The 20,761-nt window shown below is 40.1% G+C and overlaps 1 protein-coding gene across 1 annotated transcript in view; it reads left to right on the top strand.

Moving 5' to 3' along the window:
* HPS3 (HPS3 biogenesis of lysosomal organelles complex 2 subunit 1) overlaps positions 1-20,761 on the top strand; it is a 53,105-nt gene that overhangs the window by 16,753 nt on the left and 15,591 nt on the right. Inside the window, exons 5-12 of the mRNA XM_089669524.1 lie at positions 6,474-6,559; positions 8,612-8,801; positions 9,273-9,354; positions 11,219-11,373; positions 13,298-13,403; positions 15,615-15,796; positions 16,825-16,999; positions 17,522-17,752. Coding sequence (XP_089525650.1) covers positions 6,474-6,559; positions 8,612-8,801; positions 9,273-9,354; positions 11,219-11,373; positions 13,298-13,403; positions 15,615-15,796; positions 16,825-16,999; positions 17,522-17,752 — 1,207 coding nt within the window. The remainder of the gene's footprint in view (positions 1-6,473; positions 6,560-8,611; positions 8,802-9,272; positions 9,355-11,218; positions 11,374-13,297; positions 13,404-15,614; positions 15,797-16,824; positions 17,000-17,521; positions 17,753-20,761) is intronic.

Genomic DNA, 20,761 nt, shown 5'->3' with positions numbered 1-20,761 from the left:
TAGCACTAAATTTTTGTTTTATCGAGACACCAGACAAGGGTGCCCACTATCCTCGATTTTATTCAACCTGGCGCTTGAATGCCTAGCCATAGCGCTTCAAGATAGCCCCAATGCCACAGGTATTGATTACGCAGCCATACATTACGGTGAACTGATTCGCAGATGATGCCTTCTTAATGTTAACCAATCCTATTACCACTCTCCAAACTCTGCAATCTATTCTCTGCCGCTTTTCTGAACTGTAGAGCGTCCGCTTCAACCCCCAGAAAACAACAGCTCTGAATATTTCCCTCCTTTCCTCTATGTTAACACGCATTCAGGTGAGCTACCCCTGTCATTGGGGTGATTCTTCCCTGGACAATCTGGGTGTCAAGTTGACTCCTTCTTATGCCAATATCTTTGCAACCAATTATTATCCACTTATGAGAAATGTCACCTCTCTTATGCAATCCTGGCAGTTCCCTTCCTTATCCTAAATTGGGCGCATTTACGCAGTCAAAATGACCATACTCCCCAAAATATTATTTCAGAACCTTACCAGTCCGGGTACCCTCCTTCTACTTGCGACTGATACGGAAAATACTTCTCTCTTTCATTTGGGCATACAAGCGCCCCAGAGTATCACGCCACACCCTGTATACCCACAGATTGTGTGGAGGATTAAGAGCCACTAATGTCACCAAATATTACACGGCGGCACAAATTTCTCAGCTCACCCTCGTCCATGCCACAATAGATACCCCCTATTGGGTTTTGCTGGAGCTCTCCAATTGTGCACCAGTTTCTATGGTGGCGCTTCTTTGGCTCCCCCATAGAATTCGCCCTTCTCTACTTAGCCCTAAAAAAGCTTCATAGCCTGCATATCTGGGACTCCATTAGTTACTCAGGTAACCTATGCCCCTTTTTCTGCCCCTCTTCTCAATAACCCCCTTTTTTCCTCAGGCCTAGATCAGCCTAGAGCATTTACGTGTGGTCCTCTCATGGATTCACACAGGTCCGCAGCTTTCTCACTTCCCATGCTTTCTCTTCTTGGCCCTCTATTCAGGAGATCCATGTTGCCCCACCTGTGGAATTTTTTCGCTATGTACAGCTTTGCCATTGGGTGACCTCCCTGAGACATAATTCCACCTTCCCATACCAAACTACGGCCTTTGAACATTTCTGTCAACCTTCCCCCGGGGTTTTGGGCACCATCTCCTCTATCTACTCTTCCTTGAACGCTGTTTAACCCCTCTCCTTCTACCTCTTATAAATTCAGTTGGGTGACTGGGGGTCTTTCATTGGCCTTGAAGACTGGAACAAAGCCTGGTCGTCAATAGCAAAATGCTCCTTCAATCTGACCACGCTGGAGGCAGCCTACAGTATAAGGTCCTCCTGAGGTGGTAATTGATCCCGGCCTGCATTGCAGGTTTAAACCCTTCTTACAATAACAGGTGTTTCAGAGGCTGTGGCCAACGTGGGGATGTGCTTCACACCTGATGGTCATATCCACTGTTAACTAGGTTCTGGTCTCGGTTTTTTGGCCTTCTTTATATGCTATTTCTTATCCCAATCTGCAAAGACGCTAAATTGGCACTGTTACACTGCCCTGTCCCAGCCCTATTTTCACACCAACAAAACTTGCTACTTACCTCCTCATTGCCACAAAGCAGGCCATAGATCGGGCTTGAAAATCACCCTCGGTGTCATTTGCAGCAGTGTAGAACATTCTAACCACCTTGATGGTAAATAAGTCTAGCATCTTGCATGATACATGCTAAATTTCTGAAAATTTGGACCCCCTAGTGGTCGTATGCTCTCCCTACACTGCACCTGACCAACTTATTAGGGTATAACGGTTGATACACCTCACCCTAGCCTGCAGGACTTGCCTCCGTACCGTCCAACCCCCCCCCCTTTCATTCCCCCTCCTCTACTTCTTTCATTTCACGCCTTCCTAGGACCGTCTTTTGGTTCGCCCTTTTCTTCTTCATCCTTTACCTCTGTTCTCTCTACAGAGTATACACACAGGCCCAAGGGCCCAGGAAATATATGTAGAGCGACAGTTTCCTCATGCATTCGCCTTTTGGCCATTATCCTTGTTCAATTGTTTGTTGCACATTTTTCCATCCATGCATGTTTGACTGGATTTTCATCAAGCTCCCCTGCGTGGGTGATCTGTGTTGTATTTTTTGCCACAGCAATAGAAACTGTTGAACCAGAAAAACAAACAGTATTTTCAGTATAGTAAATGCACAACACAGATTTCCCAGACTACAACAAAATAGGTAACTTTACTTTTATACATTTGTTTGGTAGCAACCGTATAAACTTCAAGGATTATTTTGAAAGAAAACATGTAGAACTATTAGCATTGGTACATTTTTAATATTTAATTTATTACAGGTATTTACAATATATGGTGCTGACAATTTTATGCAACCCATTTACATACTATACATTCACATTAGTCTTTGCCGTCAAGGAACTATCAGCCTAAGCTCCTTAAAATACATACATACAGTTGCAAGAAAAAGTATGTGAACCCTTTGGGATTACGTGGAGTTTTGCATGAATTGGGCATAAAATGTGCTCTGAACGTCATCTAAGTCACAACAATAGAAGAACACAGTCTGCTGAACATAATACTACACAAACATTAGACGTTGCCATGGTTTAATTGCAGATAACATGTAAACATTCACAGTGCAGGGAGGAAAAAGTATGTGAACCTTTGGACTTAATAACTGGTTGACCCTCCTTTGGCAGCAATAACCTCAACCAAACGTTTCCTGTAATTATGGTGAATACTTATGAGCTATTATGAATCGAGGTGTTCAATGTGTTCTACAAGTGTATGAGGTGCGCTGGCACTTGCACTGACTCACTTAGCTAGTGTGTATAAATGATAGAAAAAAGATTGCGCCGCGCTCCTATATATTTATATATACAGCTTAAGCTTCTAAAGTGTATCAAATAACAATATTACCAAATATGAACTGTGACTATACCGCTAAATGCATATGAAATAATACATATAGATAGCATGCATGGTAAATAATCCTAAAGCAATAGTGCCTTAATGGGTGCCACGGTATAAACCTATGTTGCACCTATATATAACTGTGTATACTCTATATTAATAGTGCAAAAGCATATGTGCACGTGCTAAACAGATATATATACAGTCTTTAAAATAAATGTGCAGGTGGATATTCTGTTCCTTTTCTCCGAGTGCTAGATGGTCTCCTTATATGCTCACCTCTATATTTGCCTGAATGAATCCAGGCAAATACGCTTTTTATCCTTCCAGGATAGATGAAATGGGATGATGCCTTTGCTCTAGCCGTCCTATGAGGTGGACATGCATATGGATGGATCCTCCTGTTATCTCCTTTATCTCCCTGTGTATCTATGAGTACACTGAATAGCTCTCTTGGGATCTCCCAATTCCCCTCCTGGGGTTGTTTCCTCGTTCACTCCTCCTTATATCAGCTCATGGGATGTTTGGTCAAAAAGAGGAAAAAGCAGACCATAGTGTCTTATCCTTATACACAAAATGGATTTATTTCTGCCAATAACAGGTATAACTTGATGGTATGCAGCTCATATATGATCCAGACAGGCATAGATGGCAATCAGCAGGTAAAAAGTAGGTAAAAAGAAACCTCTCTGCAGCTGCCCCTGCAGTGCTGTCTGCCTGTGCTTGTGCTCGGATCTGCTCGCTTCTCCAGTGCAATGTCGTGACGTCAGAGCCCCTCCCCTACGCGTTGCGTCACAGGGTCATGTGACTTCATCAGGGGGAATTTGATTGGATCCAATCAAATTCCCCCTGATGAAGTCACATGACCCTGTGACGCAACGCGTAGGGGAGGGGCTCTGACGTCACGACATTGCACTGGAGAAGCGAGCAGATCCGAGCACAAGCACAGGCAGACAGCACTGCAGGGGCAGCTGCAGAGAGGTTTCTTTTTACCTACTTTTTACCTGCTGATTGCCATCTATGCCTGTCTGGATCATATATGAGCTGCATACCATCAAGTTATACCTGTTATTGGCAGAAATAAATCCATTTTGTGTATAAGGATAAGACACTATGGTCTGCTTTTTCCTCTTTTTGACCAAACATCCCATGAGCTGATATAAGGAGGAGTGAACGAGGAAACAACCCCAGGAGGGGAATTGGGAGATCCCAAGAGAGCTATTCAGTGTACTCATAGATACACAGGGAGATAAAGGAGATAACAGGAGGATCCATCCATATGCATGTCCACCTCATAGGACGGCTAGAGCAAAGGCATCATCCCATTTCATCTATCCTGGAAGGATAAAAAGCGTATTTGCCTGGATTCATTCAGGCAAATATAGAGGTGAGCATATAAGGAGACCATCTAGCACTCGGAGAAAAGGAACAGAATATCCACCTGCACATTTATTTTAAAGACTGTATATATATCTGTTTAGCACGTGCACATATGCTTTTGCACTATTAATATAGAGTATACACAGTTATATATAGGTGCAACATAGGTTTATACCGTGGCACCCATTAAGGCACTATTGCTTTAGGATTATTTACCATGCATGCTATCTATATGTATTATTTCATATGCATTTAGCGGTATAGTCACAGTTCATATTTGGTAATATTGTTATTTGATACACTTTAGAAGCTTAAGCTGTATATATAAATATATAGGAGCGCGGCGCAATCTTTTTTCTATCAAACGTTTCCTGTAGTTGCAGATCAGACCTGCACAACGATCTGGAGTAATTTTGGACCACTCCTCTTCACAAAACTGTTTCAGTGTAGCAATATTCTTGGGATGTCTGGTGTGAATCGCTCTCTTAAGGTCATGCCACAGCATTTCAATCGGGTTGAGGTCAGGACTCTGACTGGGCCACTCCAGAAGGCGTATTCTGTGCTGCTGCAGCCATTGTTTTGTTGAATTACTTGTATGCTTTGGGTCATTGTCCTGTTGCATCACCCATCCTCTGCAGAGCTTCAGTTGGCGGACAGATGGTCGTACGTTTTCCTGCAAAATGTCTTGATAAACTCTGGAATTCATTTTTCCATCAATGATAACAATTCGTCCAGGCCCTGAGGCAGCAAAGCAGCCCCAAACCATGATGCTCCCTCCACCGTGTTTTACAGTGGGGATGAGGTTTTGATGTTGGTGTGCTGTGCCTTTTTTTCTTCACACATAGTGTTGTGTGTTCTTCCCAAACAACTCAATCTTGGTTTCATCTGTCCACAGTATATTTTGCCAGTAGTGCTGTGGAACATCCAGGTGCTCATTTGCAAACTTCAAACGTGCTGCAATATTCTTTTTGGACAGCAATGGCTTCCTCCGTGGTGTCCTCGCATGTACTCCATTCTTGTTTAGTGTTTTCCTTATTGTAGATGTGTCAACAAAAATGTTAGCATGTGCCAGAGATTTCTGTAGGTCTTTAGCTGACACTCTGGGATTCTTCTTTACCTCATGCAGCATTCTGCACTGTGCTTTTGCAGTCATTTTTACAGGACGACCACGCCTAGGGAGAGTAGCAACAGTGCTAAACTTTCTCCATTTGTAGACAGTCTGTCTTACCGTGGACACATGAACATCAAGGCTTTTGGAGATACTTTTGTAACCCTTTCCAGCTTCTTGCAAGTCAACAATTCTTGATCGTAGGTCTTCTGAGAGCTCTTTTCTGTGAGGTATGGTTCACATCAGACAGTGCTTCTTGAAACCAGTAAACCCAAAACAGGTGTGTGTTTTTTAAGGGCAGGACAGCTGTCAGCAACACATCCAATATCATCACACTATTTTTAGTCAAGGTTGGCTCACTCCTGGCTCCAATTAGCTCTGGGAGAAGTCATTAAGCTAGGGCCTCACATACTTTTTCCTCTCTGCACTGTGAATGTTTACATGTTATGTGCAATTAAACCATGGCAACATCTAATGTTTGTGTAGTATTATGTTCAGCAGACTGTGTTCTTCTATTGTTGTGACTTAGATGACGTTCAGAGCACATTTTATGCCCAATTCATGCAAAACTCCACGTAATCCCAAGGGGTTCACATACTTTTTCTTGCAACTGTACATACATACATACATACATTCACATACTGGGGCCAATTTGGAAAGAAGTCAATTAGCCTACCACCATGTTTTTGGCATGTGGGAGGAAGTTGGAATACTTAGAGGAAACCCACACAAACGCAAAGAAAACATGCAAACACCATGCAGATAGTATACCGACCAGGATTGGTCAGTTTGTTGCAGCAAAGATTTTCTAACTTGGGTGTGAAAAGCTGTTGTGTGCCTTTCAAGTGTTTTTCACAATAATGGGAAGAAGTAACATATAGATATACATTTTATAACCAAGAACCCTGCAGAGATTTTCTATTTTGTGTTTTAATGCTGCATTTTTTTAGATACAATAGGTGCTTTACTAGACAAACTTTCAAAAATTATAAAGTGTTTTAATAAATTGTTTTTTTTACATAGGAGGTTTGCACCAGATTTTGCAGATGGCTTCAGTGTTGAAAATACAAGATTACATTCCTTACAACTTATGCCCATGTACAAAACAGGTAGATTAATCTATTTGTATTATTTCTGTAGTTTACTGTCTAAAATAAGTTTAATTGAGTTTTATACAAGTTAGTTGTTGATCTGATTTGACTCTGTGTCCTTTCTTTTCTTCACCCGTCTGCTTCTGTTTCACCCAATGTAACAGTTTGCTGTCTGTATTCTGATCTGTGTGTTAGAAGATTCCTCAGTAGACTGCTATGGATGGAACTCATGTTTGCAAAGGAGCAGAAGCTGCAGTACAAAGATTGACTACATTTTCACAGAGGTAGAGGGAGGTTAGATGTAAAATAGATCAGTTTAATGAAAATAATCTCATCACCTTGTGTTTATGTTTTTAAAACTTCATGTATAATTTGTAATTGTACATTAATTATTTCTAGCCTTACAGTCGTTGTAATCTACTGCTCCTTCTTACATAGCAAATCTGAGTCAATCAATGCAATTAAAAATGTTTTCCCTATGGAGCTGGTATCTCAGCAGTTGATAGAATTGAGACAAAATAATTGAATGCTTAGAATTACCTCCTGAAGGCTAGTCTAAAAATTCTAACATTTGTAAAAATAAGTCCATAAAGGTAATCCCTGTAAGTATAACAAACTATGTGCTCGCTGAAAATACACTGTACTTTCCCTTTAAAAAAAAAAAAAAAACTGTACTGAGGAAATATGTAATGACCTTGCAGCATATCCTTTTAAAAAATGTTGGTTGCCTGGATGTCAGCGCTCTTCTATTAGCGTCAATACTTTGGGATACAGAACAGGCTTTATTTAAGACTTTTGTTACACTATTTTACCACGCACAGCTGAAAGTGATTGTGAATGTTGTTTTTTTTCTTTTTTTGCCCCTGCTCCCCCTTCAATAGCTGTAATTGACAGCAGCAGCAGCCAATGGCTCCTGCTGCTGTCTCTGAGCCAATGACTAGGGACGGAGCCGCTGCTCTCATGCACATTGCTGGATCAAGATCGGGTTCAAGTAAGTATAAGGAGGTGCTGAAGGGGGGGGGGTCCTAATCTTGATCCCGTCTGCTTTTAGAACCACTTTAAACATCTAGTGTAGGTGTACACAGTAGCAAGCATCATAAAGTAGTAGAGCATATGTATATTGTTCTACACCAGCTCCCCAAATTGCTGCCAGGGCTTCATGAAAACCAAGACATCTGGTTGTGGATTGGGTAGACGCACCTGTCTCTTTCTTTCACCTTGATAAAGGCTGTGCTTGGTGTCTGAGAGCCTAATTACCAGGCTTGAAAATTGTCACAAGTGTAAGGTTCTGCCAATGCTGACTTTCAAGAAGTTTGTATTTGTATGTGAATATACAGTGCTGGTATCCAACTGCAGTCTTTTTTTTTTTTTTTTTTTTTTAAATATGGTCATATAGCAGGTGTACTTAAAAGGCTAAATCTTTTTTTAGTGATACTACTTGTTAGGGTCACAGGAGTGCATTCACTTTTGATCTCCTGCAGACAGAGAGCTGACTGATCAGCAGTCAGGTAATTGCTCAGTTCTCAATCTTGGAGCTGGCGTGGGACAACTGCAGTGTCACAAGGATGCTGCAGCATGGAGATGAGTATGTATATTGTTTTTTTTGTTTTTTTTTCAGAAACCCTTACTTCTCTAAAGTGACACATAATATTTGTGTTTTTGAAGATCCATTTTAACATGCTTTAAGTGCACTGTTCCAATGTCCTTTCAGCTGAACAGAAAGATTTGCTTTTGGCTTTTCAAACTGAAATCAGAGTAATACAGATGTTTTTTGTTTTGTAAGCCATCTAATAGAGCGAGCTCCCTAAAGGCACTTTGCATTGCAGATTTAATGTGCCATGGCTCTTAGGATAGGGCTTTATATGTAAAATGCCTCTATATAAACTAAGTTCCACAAATTTAATAAATGAAGACATTAGTTGCAAGAACAGTTCTTTGCCTTCATATTTGCATTTGAAAAGCCCTTTGTGATGGAATTGTGGCCTTCATTTATTAGTAGTGTATTACTATGACTTTGTTGGTGCAAAAAAAAAAGAATAACTGCTAAAATTGTTTTTGTGTTTGAAACAGGAAGTCATGTTATCGCAGATGCTAGTAACACCAAAAAAGACCTGCTAAGCCTGTTTTGTTTCTTCTCCATGCCCCATGCTGGCTACTTGTACAGTTTATTAAACACTGTACAGCTGATTTCTGTTTATCATTACCCAGAGAGGTCCCAGCAGGCTGTCCTTACTCCTCAATTACTACATGTCATCACAAGGTATTTTGCTGTCTATAAAGATATAAACTATAAAGTTTTTGGATTTATTTTATTTTAGTCGATTTGTTTTTTTTTTTTTTTTTTTTTTTTTTTTAGCTTGTATTTGTTTCGGGACTCAGATGTCACATAACAAATTATGATAAATCACTGCTCTGGCTTGTGGGCTTGTGTGTGAAGCATAAAACTTCATTTACTGGCTGAAAAGCAAAATACAGAATATCATTATGTAATATTTCATATTTAATAAAAAAAAGTTAAATTACAGACATATAGTAAAGAAATTATGCCACAAACCATTACATTTCATTTAGCTAATAGCAGAGATATGCCCACCTTCAGCTTGAGTGAATAGAAAAATAATTCAAATATTTTAGAAGAAAGGATCTTTAGAAGATTCATGTTTTTGAAAACCTCTGATGCAGATTTTTAATACATAGTATAGATCATTTGCAATATTTTGTGCTTGTACAGGAATAATTTGCAGTGTTTCACGGTAAGATGCAGTGCAGTAACAGTTCGGGAGGAAGATCCTTATATTGACACAACTATGAAGGTATGTAACTTGTGATTTAGCTATGTCATGCTTTGTACCATGGTAGTTTATCTGGTCTGTGGGATGTAGATGTTATCAGCAAGGCAGTCTTTGTTTTAACATTAGCATGACTGACTTGCCCAGGACATTGTTGGAACACTGCCCCTTTTTAACGTGGTTCTAAAGGCAGAAGGTGTCTACCTAGTGCAGTCTCTGCATTAAAGTGTTACTAAACCCAGGACCCTGCATTCACTATATCTGGTCTCCAAAAGTAAACAGAACATCGAAATGCACTTATTTTCGTAAAAATTAATTGCTAATTACCTTTTCTCATCAGCAGTTAGAGCAGTCTTGTGGCTTCTATCAGTGTCCAGCAGAATACTGGTAATGCCTGTAGGAAGAGTTTTCATACACCTCTAACTGTCCTATGATGCTGCATAACCCCTGACCCTTTGTCACACAGAGAGAGGCTCAGGAGTGCGTTTGCACGAGTGCCCCTATAGCAAGCAGTTTACTATGGGGGCAATTGGCGGCGGGGGGGCCTGAGAAGGGGACGTTTGAGGCTGCTGTTCGCAAAACCATTGCACAGAGCAAGTATAGCATGTTTGACATTTAAAAAAAAAAAAATCAAAACATTTACAATTACTTTAACTTTATTTTATGAGGCTGGCTCTGTGGGTCATTTTTTCCATGTCTGACAGATTTAAATTGAAATTAAACCCAACAGCAAACTTGTTTTAAAAGAAGCTCTCTTGCAGTTGCAGCAGTTAGATTTATAAGACATACCATTTGCCACTGACAGGGGTGCTTACAATTACCAGCTTTTATTTAATTATGTATAACCTTTATCCCAAGAAAAGAAAAACTTTTTGCTGAAACTGCTTATAAAGTGTGAGCTTGAATTTAGTGTCCGTTTTTAGTAAATCTAAAAATTCTAGTCCATCAAACACTCCCTTTACCCCAGACTGACAATGCTGCTGTCCAAAAATGCCCGTGCTCCTTCATTCAGAGTGGGGGCACTGTAATGCAGGACATGTTTTACTGGGTAGATCACCAGGTCAAAACAGAGGGAAAAAAGAAAACTAATACAACCACATATAAGGATTGGTAAGCTGCAATATATTACATTTTTGGTTTTGGGTGTAATACTGCTTTAGAGTGGATAAAAAAGCTAACGCTAACTATTCTTAAAAGTGCCCCCCCCCATCCTGCATACCCTGTAAAAAAAGGAAAAAAGATCTGTGTACTTACCTATTATTTTTAATCCACTCCAGTCTGGTCACATGATCCTGCATCTTTTGGCTCCTCTGTGTCAGTGAGTGACTGGTGCAAAGGACAGGGGGGAGCGCCAACTATGGTTGGGCCACGGGAGCCTATGAATTACATCAAGGCTTCGGGAGTTCACAATCTTTTTATCGAGTACTCCTTTGCACAGGCTAGATGGAGCTGCGGAATCATATGACCAGACTAGATTAAAAAAAGGTAAGTATACAGATCTTATTTACACAGGAGGGTATGCAGGATAGGTAGAAAATTGTGCTTTATCCACATTTGTTCCAGTTTTTTTGTTACCTCTCACTTTGAAAGCTTGCTATGGTCAAGTAACATACAATGCAGTGACATACTAGATCCTTAGAGGTTGGATCGCAAGCTAGAAACTGACTGGTTACCTCTGTTTGCATGTTTTTTGTTATGCTGATATATGGCACAAGCAGGACAGCTATTGGCAAGTGACATTTGATCTTTTAGACAATCTAAAATTTTATAGACAGGTTTTATGTTCCAATATATTGTACTTTGAGGCGAAGTGGTTTAAAATATCTGCTTTTCTGTCAGCATCCCATAAAGACTGTTAATGTATTCACTGTTGTCTCACTGTTTCCAGACTTGCCCACCTGTCTCTATGGATGTTTGCACACTAAGAATGCAGCTCTTTATAGGACTGAAAGCCATTCAGCACTTTAAAAACTATTTAGTTATCTTGACAAAGGCAGATATTGAAGATGTGCCGGAGAAGGGGAAGAATTCAAAGAGATCGTCGTAAGCTTACTTTTTCAGTTTTTTTGTTTTTTGTTTTTTTTTTTTATTAATCAATGTTAAATTATTTGAAAAAAAAACAAAAACAAAGTACTATTAGCAGTTTCACAATAAAACAACATTGTTAGTTTAACCACTTGCTGACCGCAGATAGCCAAATGACAACTTCACCGCGGCCGGCCAGTTCTGGGAGGGCGTCATATGACACCCTATGGACACAGCTGATCACTTGATGTGGTAAAAGGCCAATCACAGCAGCCTTTTCCCATGTGATCAGCCATGACACAGCAGATCACTGGTAAATGCAGTTGCCGGTTATTGGCTGCACTTTTCTCTGTCACAGCGTGAGGAAAGTACTGGCAATTCTCAGAGGACAGATCGGCACTGATGATTAGTGCCCAGCAGTGCCACCCACCTCTGCCCAGCAGTCCTGCCAGTCAGTGTCGCCCATCAGTGCCTATCAGTGCCCATCAGTTTTGTATATTGGTGCAGCATCATCAGTGCTGCCTATCATTGCCCATCAGTGCAGCCTCATCAACACACATCAGTGAAGGAGAAAAAGTACCTGTTTGCAGAATTTTATAATAGAAACAAAGAAAAACTTTTTTTTTTTATTTCAAAATGTTTATAGCACAAAAAATAAAACACCCAGCGGTGAGTAAATACCACCAAAACAAAGCTCTATATGTGTGAAAAAATTGATAACCATTTCATATGCGTATAGTGTTGCATGACCGCGCAATTGTCATTCAAAGTGCTACAGCGCTGAAAGCTGAAAATTGGCCTGGGCAGGAAGGGGGTATAAGTGCCCGGTAGGCAAGTAGTTAAAAGAAAGAATATAGTTGGTATATATGGTCTCCATGGTTCTCACAGTCCTGCAGATGTGGACTGAATATGGATGTGGCCATCCCTTTTTCCCAGAGCATACAAGTTACCTAAGTGTAGGTCATGTTAGTCCCCTGCAGGGAGACCACTGCTCCTATACAGAGAGCAAGGGCTATCAAACTGTAAGATAATGATGAGGTAAGAATTAGTTGATTCAATTTAGTAAACAATGGGTTTAGACCAGCAAACTAAAATGTGATACAGTTCATCACATTTTAAAAGGAGACTACTGTTTCACCTCTTGGCTGGATAGGAGTCTGTACAGCAATATTTCCTATTTTCCCAACTAAAAAGAAAAATTGATTTTATTTGTCTTAGAGAGAAACTAAACCATCCTATATTTACAGCCAAGGAAGCTCCCATCTAACTTACATTCTCGGTAGAATTAGAAGACTGTGACTCGATCAAAATGACATCCAGCAAATGAAAGATTTAATCCAAAACTTGTGCAGATCATACCAGATGAACACCAGATAGGTAAAAAAAAAAATCATAGCGTGTCTAGCTTCAGCAGAATACAGTGCATGTGGAGAACTGAGACTGAAAAAGAAGGGTGGAACAAACTACATGGAGCATGCCCTAAGTACAGGGTGATGTAGGGATGAACCTAAAGGCAAACCTACAACAACGCATGTGTAACATGACAGATCTCTTTAGGAAAATGTGTTATCTGGTGACTTCAATAGATAAACCATGTTTCTGCCCCTGGTTTTTAATCCTTTAAAAATATTTTAATTAATAGGTTTCTCTGCATTTGCGTTTTATGTTGAAATGCATTGTCTCAGCATGAAAGGCTATTCCTAACCACCAGGGTTGCACAGACAAAAAACCTAACTGTGAGCTTCAGCTACAATCTTCAGTAAAAAGGTATATGAGCTTATGATGAGCAGAGAATGTAGTTTTATTACAGGAATTGAGGAGTCTACACTCTGACTTAAGTGTCTAGCAGCGTATAATTTTACTGTTCTTTTCTCTCTATATTATTACTGTTTGTTCTTATTTTCTAAATTACTTTTATTACCTTTTTATTTTTACATTGTAGCAGAAAGTCAGGAAGTACAAAGACCAAGGTTCCATCAGAAACAGAACATGGCTGGAATCTCTATATTGTGAGCACTACACCACCTGTCCAGCTCTACAGAGAAATGGTATTTATTCCTTCAAAATACACAATGCTAGAAGATATACTCCAGTTTTAGCCTCAGTTCACATGTATGCGGTGCAGGAAACACAGCAAATCCTGTGTGTCCCACTGAAATTGCACTATGTTCATGTGATCCGCTGTTGGTGCCAATGTTAAAATAACACCAAAAAACAGGCCACAAATTGCAGTGCCTGAATCGGATATCGGCATGGACACCCATGCTATCTGATTCTAGTGCATCAAAAAAAATGAATGGGCTTAAATCTCACTGCAAAGAATTGCATGTGATTTGAATAGGAATGTTGTGCGATTCCTATCTGAATCACATGCAATGTCCCACACCGCAAAAGGTTGAACCCAGGTTTAGGCCCAGAGTCAAAGGCTTTTGTTCTGGTGAGAACTGCTCCTCTCCCCATATAGTATGAATTAGGCCTTGGAGGATCTCAGAAGCATCTCAAACCGATGTCAAAAGCACCCTGCCTTTGCAGCCCAAAAGCCCATCAACACTGGCCCTTGTTTTGAAATGTTATCTGTTGTGAGAAAAATTACACTTTTCACTGAAAGAAAACTACTGTATATATGCAGCAGATCTAGTTAGAGTGAGGTCAGATCTTCGTGTATACAGAACATACCTGTTCCAATTAAGTTACTAGTAAGTATTAAATCTTTTCGGTCATTAGGGCAGCCAAAAAATGCATTTAAGGAACATTAACCTCTTGTTCCTTTCATTGCAGGTTTCCATTTAGTACTATTTAAGTTGATTTGCAAAAAAGGTAGCATAACTTATGAAATCTTAGTGTTACTAAACCCACAATAGTAAAATCAGTCTGTATAAGCAAAAAAGCATGCTTGTTGTTCTCACTGTGAAACCTAAGGGGTTAATCCTCTGCATTTTGTAAAACCACAGTTTGATCCTGACTTGATCCTGGCTTGTCTGATCCTCCCATTCTTCCAGTGTCCCCCTTTTACCTCCTGATGAGACATATTGTGTGGAGTCACGCTGCACATGCTCTGTTTGGTGTTTATTGCTAGAGAGGTTTTTGGGTTTTTTTTCTTGAGAGAGTGCATGTGAGGAGCACAGGGCCAATTAGCACTGTCCAGACAGAGGTCAGGGGTTCTGCATCATCCTAGAGCAAAATTAAAACTCCTTCTACAAGCTTTAACATGTGCTCTGCTGGATGCTGATAGAAGTCACAAGACTGCTCTAACTGCTGATGAGAAAAGGTATTTAGCAGTTCATATTTACTAAAATATTTGCATTTCCATGTTCTGTGCACTGTGGGAGACCAGATATAGTGAATGCAGGGTCCTACACTTTAAGTAGCAAGGTTTCAATGCCAATAAAACTCTGTTTCTGTTATCTGTGAAATGTTTGCTGAACCCAAACTCCTGCTTAATCTGTGTATTGTTTTGCATTGTACTGCTGGTGAGATACTTGGCTTCACTGAGAGCCTTGCTTCTTAAGTCACCCTGCAGTAGTTATCGCCATTTATGTCTTATATTTCAATGAAGCGGACAGCTTTAACTTTGATTAAAGAGTTGTAAAGAAGGATCCTTGTGTATGCCTATGAGCCTTGGTTCACACTGGTGCGACTTGTCATGTGAGTTGACAGTTCCAAATCGCATGACAAGTCGCAATCTATTGTCAGCAATGGAACTGTTCAAATTGGTGCAACTCCAACGATTTTGAAAACCGTTCCTGCACTATTTTTGCCAATTTCAGGTGTGGCTTGCATTGACATCTGTGCACAAAGTCTCACTGATATCTGGCAAGCCGCATATGAAATCGCATCAGGTCCACGGCTTAGAAATTGCTCTACTGTAAGTGAAGTAGTACAATTTCAGTGTTGCATTTGGTGTGGACTGGGGCTTAGGAATTCATTAGAAGCTACAAAGAAAATACTGCAAAAATGCTTGGGCCCAAACAGGCCAAGAAGAGAGTAAAGCTGGCCACGCTTGTTACAACTGGATTGCACATTTACCGTACAATCTAGACTTACAAACCTTTAGATTGACAAACAACTAAAGAATGCAAAATATTGTACAAGCAAATTGTCCCCTCCCACATATACACAACTCAAAAAAAAACTGTGATTACCATAGATATTCAGTTCATGGACACAAAACATTTTGTTGAATCATGCACTGATTTAAAACTTTAGTAACTAATGTAATTCAATAATTGGCTATTTCCATCTCTTTACCTTTTCAATAGGTGGACTACAGTAAGAGATATGAGACTGTTAAAACTCAGGGCAGTATCCATCTTCTCAGTGAGGCTCACCTGTTGCTGAGATCTGTACTAATGAATCCAGACGTGGTAACCTCCGCAGATAAAGAAGAGCTGGAGGCAGCATTCAGAGAGAGTTGTGCCCTCTTAGGGGACTGTTTCAGCAGGTTGGTGCTGCTTCAGTAAATTATGAATACAATACATGCATACTCTATTTAAAACAAAATAAATCAAATTTTTTTACTCACTTAGAAGGTGCCATTCAGAGACCATAACTCCTCGATATTAACCTAAAATTTAAGAGAAAATTGTATATACTACTTATACCTGCTAAAGGTTCTACTTTACCTATACAGTATATTAACCTTGATTAGAGTAAACTGAGGATTAATACGGGGTTAAACAGAGGAACATTTTCTTTAAAAATAAATAAAAATTTTCTTTATTTATGAGGTTGCTTTAAATGACTTCATGTAAGTGTAGATCTAGTATATTTCTTTGATTTGCAGATAAATGAATAGAATGATACTAAAGTAACACTTTGTTACTTTGTATCGTCTTATATTTGCATCTGAGCAGAGGCGTTTACACAGCACTCCCGGCTTTGATTATTCAAGGCTGGCAATTGCTGTATACTGGAGGGTGAGGCAAGTCCCAGCAACAGGGCAGAGAGACCGGATGTACCACGCATGTGCTATGTACAATGATGAAAGAGGTTTTTTTGTTTTGTGTTTTTTTTTTTTTTTTGTTTTTTTTTTTTAGAGGTGTGTGTATAGCATGCCCAAGTCTGAAACTGGTTAAAATAGTATTATGGTGTGTGTGCAAAGGATCACGCCATGTTTGTTAACTCAGTACCGTATAAAATACAAACAGCCCTGCTGACTGTCAAAATACCTGAACAGCAGCTGCCTCTGATTGGATGCAGCCTCTTTTTGTCCAACAGTTTTCCATACAGCTCCTTTAATTTTTCAGTCGAGGCAGTTTAGACGGGAGGCAGACAACAGGGCCAACCACTGAGCAAATTTCAACTTTTTCATTAGGAACTGGCTGACCAGCTTAACTAAATGTCTGTAGAGAACAGAAAGAGATGGGAAGGATGGCCGTTAATTCAGTTTAGTTTTAGCCCTAAAAGTTGTATAAAATTTTAAAATACAACTAAAGGTTTGTTTTTATCCATAACGTTCTCAATCTTCAGATTGGACACCAAGAAATCCCATCTGGCACTTCCTTACTACAAGATGTCCTGCCTATCTGTGTCCGACGTTATAGATCGCTTTCTTTCCAAAGATTTTTCCCAGGAGTATGGGAAAGGCTTCATGTTCTACCTCAAACATTCTCTTTGTGAAGAACTGGAGGAACAACTGAGTGAAGTATACATCTTTTTTTTGTTAATGCATTGCTATCAGTACAGTGGAGAAAATTAATTATTTGAGCCCCTGTAGATTTTGTAAGTTTTCCCACTTACATAGAAATGAAGAGTATATAATATTTATTATAGGTGTACTTTAAATGATAGAGACAGAATATCAACAAAACCTGTATAGTTGAACAGGATTGTAAAACCATTTTAAAGGAAATTAATTTACAGTAATTTGCAAAAACTAAACTAGGAGCTGTAGTCTGTAACAGATGAGTGAAATGTCCTTTACTTATTTAGTATATCAAGGAATTTAGGGCAGGTTAATGTTTCTTTACTGGTGACTCATTGACTGTAGTTTACATGGCACATGTAAATAGTCAATTTGTCATTTTGGAGGAGTGCAGGCTAAGGAGCCCCAGGAGGGGATATGTTTTGTTGAAAGCCATTCTGTGAAATTTGTTTGCAAAGTTTACCATTGAGGTTGTTTGGGGTTTATGGATCTAAAGGTGTTTGTTCTTTATTCTGTTTTAAGGAAGCAGCTTTGAAGGTATTGCACATATTTAAAGCTACAGAACCACAACAGCTGCCTAATGTGTTATCCAGTCCTTGCATGGTTAATGTGTGCCCAGTAAAATCAATGGATTTCCTAGAAAAATTAGAGTCTGTGGCGTGTCCAGCTGTAATTTCCCTTACAAAGGCAACCATGGCACTGAGAATCCATGATCTTCAGAAGTATGAAGCCGAGATGAAGCGTCATTCAGAGGTGAGACATCAAAACACCTTTCAGGATTATTTAGGGCTCCTGGACCCCCTTTGAGGACTCCTCTATTTTCCACCTCAGATCTATGGGTGATTCTTCATTCGTCTCCTCGCCACACCACCAAGTTCCAAAAGGGAGAAAAAAAACTAATAGTGTAATACTGTTATACCCCTTTTATAATTAATTCATGCCAAACCACTCACATTTCAAAGGATAAAAACCAGCATTTATTTAAGGACATCAAACGAATTTTCGAGTAACAAATACGAATTTCCACAGCTCCTAGGAACTCACAGCCTTGTACACAGCAGGATGACAGCCTCCATAACAAACAAACTTTCTTACGATCTTTCTTACAAACTTTCTTTACTAGTCCAAAAAAATGACCGCCTGGAACACATCCCTCGGCGTGCGTTCCACTCACTGGAAATGACGTCGGACGTTCGGGGAACCGATCGGAAATACGTCAACGCGTTTCGCCCCACCCACAGGACGTTCTCAAGGGCGTTCGTCTTGAGAACGCCTTGTGGGTGGGGCGAAATGCGTTGACATATTTCCGATCGGTTCTGGTTTTCCTTTCACCATGGGTGAAAGGAAAGAAAATCACTTGATTCCCCCATCAACACAGTCTGTGTTGATGGGAAAATCCCTCCTGCAGCTCTATTGTGTTCTGGTGGGAATCCTTATCTGTCCGCAGAACACAATGATTATTGCTGGCTGCTATAGCCAACGACTGTGATCGCAAGCTGGTTGTACTGAGATGTGATCCAGCTATGGCCAGCTTAAGCAAAGTTAATCTTACATTAGATACAAATAGGATGCAGCTGTGCTCCTCTACTCTAGTCAAGGAAAGTTGAACAAATGGGATTTTATTTTCTTTCACATGATCAAATGGTTGAAGTAAACATACCTTTACTTTATTAAGTAAGTGTGTGTGTGTGTGGGGAGGGGGTGAATAAGAGTAGAGTGGTTACAGAAAGACCGATTCCCCTAGGGCATAGAACCACAATGGCTGAAGAAGGTGTGCAGGCTTGGGTGCAGAAATCCCACTATGCTTGTCTTATAGAAAACAAACTATTTGGTGACATCTGCCAAAGCATGAAATATCATTTGGACACTTTTTATGCATTTTTAACAAGGCACCCCTGAATAAACCTGAAGACACCCTCGTTGAAAGGCTGGTGTAAAATACTTGTGCAGTTTGTAAGCAGTGTTTCCAGAATGACTGGGTATATGTACTCCTTTTTGTGTCTTCTGAAATGATCTTCAGTAATGTATTGAATAGATAGTGCAAAGAGTCAGTCCAAAGGACTACCCAATTTTTTAAGGAGGGGAGGAGTGGAGCACTCCTTTCACAGCATAAAAGATTATCTGTTTGTATTTCTATAAACTACAGATAAGTGTCATTCAGTACATGAAAGTTTTTTTGTTAAAATTTCCATACTCTTCAATGTGTCACATTTTTCAGGGTGAAAAACTGAATTCCAGGCTCCCTTTAAAAAAAAAAAAAAGCAGAACTGGGCAGTAATAGAAATAGCTGCATAAATAATTTATAGAATTTTGTGGTTTTGTTTGCTTTTTTACTATGCATTGTATCTTCAAAATGAAAAAAAATCTCTTGTACAGACAACCTGTTGGTGATATCATTGCAGTTTACTTCACAAATTGTCCCAGCAAGCTTGGCTAACTAATCATGTGGATGGGTCTAAGGCCCCATTTATACAATAGCGCATTGCAATCATGGGCAGAATTGCGTGATTCTGCCAGCAATTACAGATCTCACTAAAATAATGGCGCAATGTTCTTTTGGATGCCATAAATTAAGTGCACCCCAGATGTGATTAGCAAATGCACGTTTTGCCGGGTGACAAATGCATTACAGAGCATGAAACTCCACACCCAAAAAAGTGTAGGAACTTCTTTGGCACCAGTAGGGCAGCCTATTCAAGTAAATGGGCTGCCCTGTGTGCAACATGCATAAAAATAAATATAAAATAAAAACGTGGGAAGTGTTTTTGCAGAATCATGAACTGCAGTACTGCTCATGTAAATACCCAGACACCTTATGTCAATCAATGAGCGAGACTGCTTTGGATCTACCCACCAGCAGCATAGGCTATGCTGAATTGCTTTACACAGACAACCACAGTGCAGGATCATTGGTCAGATTAAAATGGCTTAGAGGAAGCAAGGCACAGTGCACTGTCCAAGCTCATGTGGGGAAGAGTGTGCTTCCAGTGCTAGGTTTTTCTCTCTCACCCAAAGGGGTTTCTGGAAATAGACAGATTCTCCCAAGGTAGTATAGAGGCTGCCTGTCACAGACATGGTTCCATACACACTGACAACACAAGCTCAGTCTAGGGGATGTCTTTTTGTTTATTGCAGAGACCTGGGAATGAATAGAGGGGGTACAGGATACTCCAAAAACTATATCAGGAATTAATAGGACAGAATTCTTAGCACAAATTTCTATAGTAACAGACACACAAAATTCCCACACCCAGGTTTTGCCCCCCAGCTTTCCACACAACACTCTTCAGTGATGGCGACATAAGATCCTTCTCCAGATCAGGACTTCAGAACCATGCCCTCCAGCCAAAATCCTTTAGTGATCTTCTCCAGGCCCCTTAGTGCAGCAACTGCTGAGGCCCAAACTGCAACTTCTGGCTCAAACTTTGTGCCTTCCAGGGGCAGCAGCCTCAGGAGAAGAGGAGCCCTCTTAGCCAAGGAAGAACACTATGTTCAGGTATCCCAAACATTTATCACCTTCCTTAACCACCTTCTGGGTGCCCCCTCCCAGGGAACGGCTGGGGTCTGATAAATATTCATAAATCAGTGGTTGATCTTCTTACTATATGTTCTGGAAACTCCCCCCCCCCCCCCCCCCCCAAAGCAGACAGGAGCAACCACTGACCTTGGGTAAACCTGCCCAAAAATAAAGATATCTCCACTCTGACTACAGTGAAGCAAAAAACTAGCTTTAGCCTAACTTTTGGCAGGGTGCTACATATG

The sequence above is a fragment of the Staurois parvus genome, unplaced genomic scaffold (assembly GCF_062004578.1).
Source record: "Staurois parvus isolate SC_StPar_1 unplaced genomic scaffold, SC_StPar_1.0 ptg000078l, whole genome shotgun sequence".
Taxonomy (NCBI): domain Eukaryota; kingdom Metazoa; phylum Chordata; class Amphibia; order Anura; family Ranidae; genus Staurois; species Staurois parvus.
Note: the sequence above shows the minus strand (reverse complement) of the source record. Positions and strands in the feature narration are given on the sequence as shown.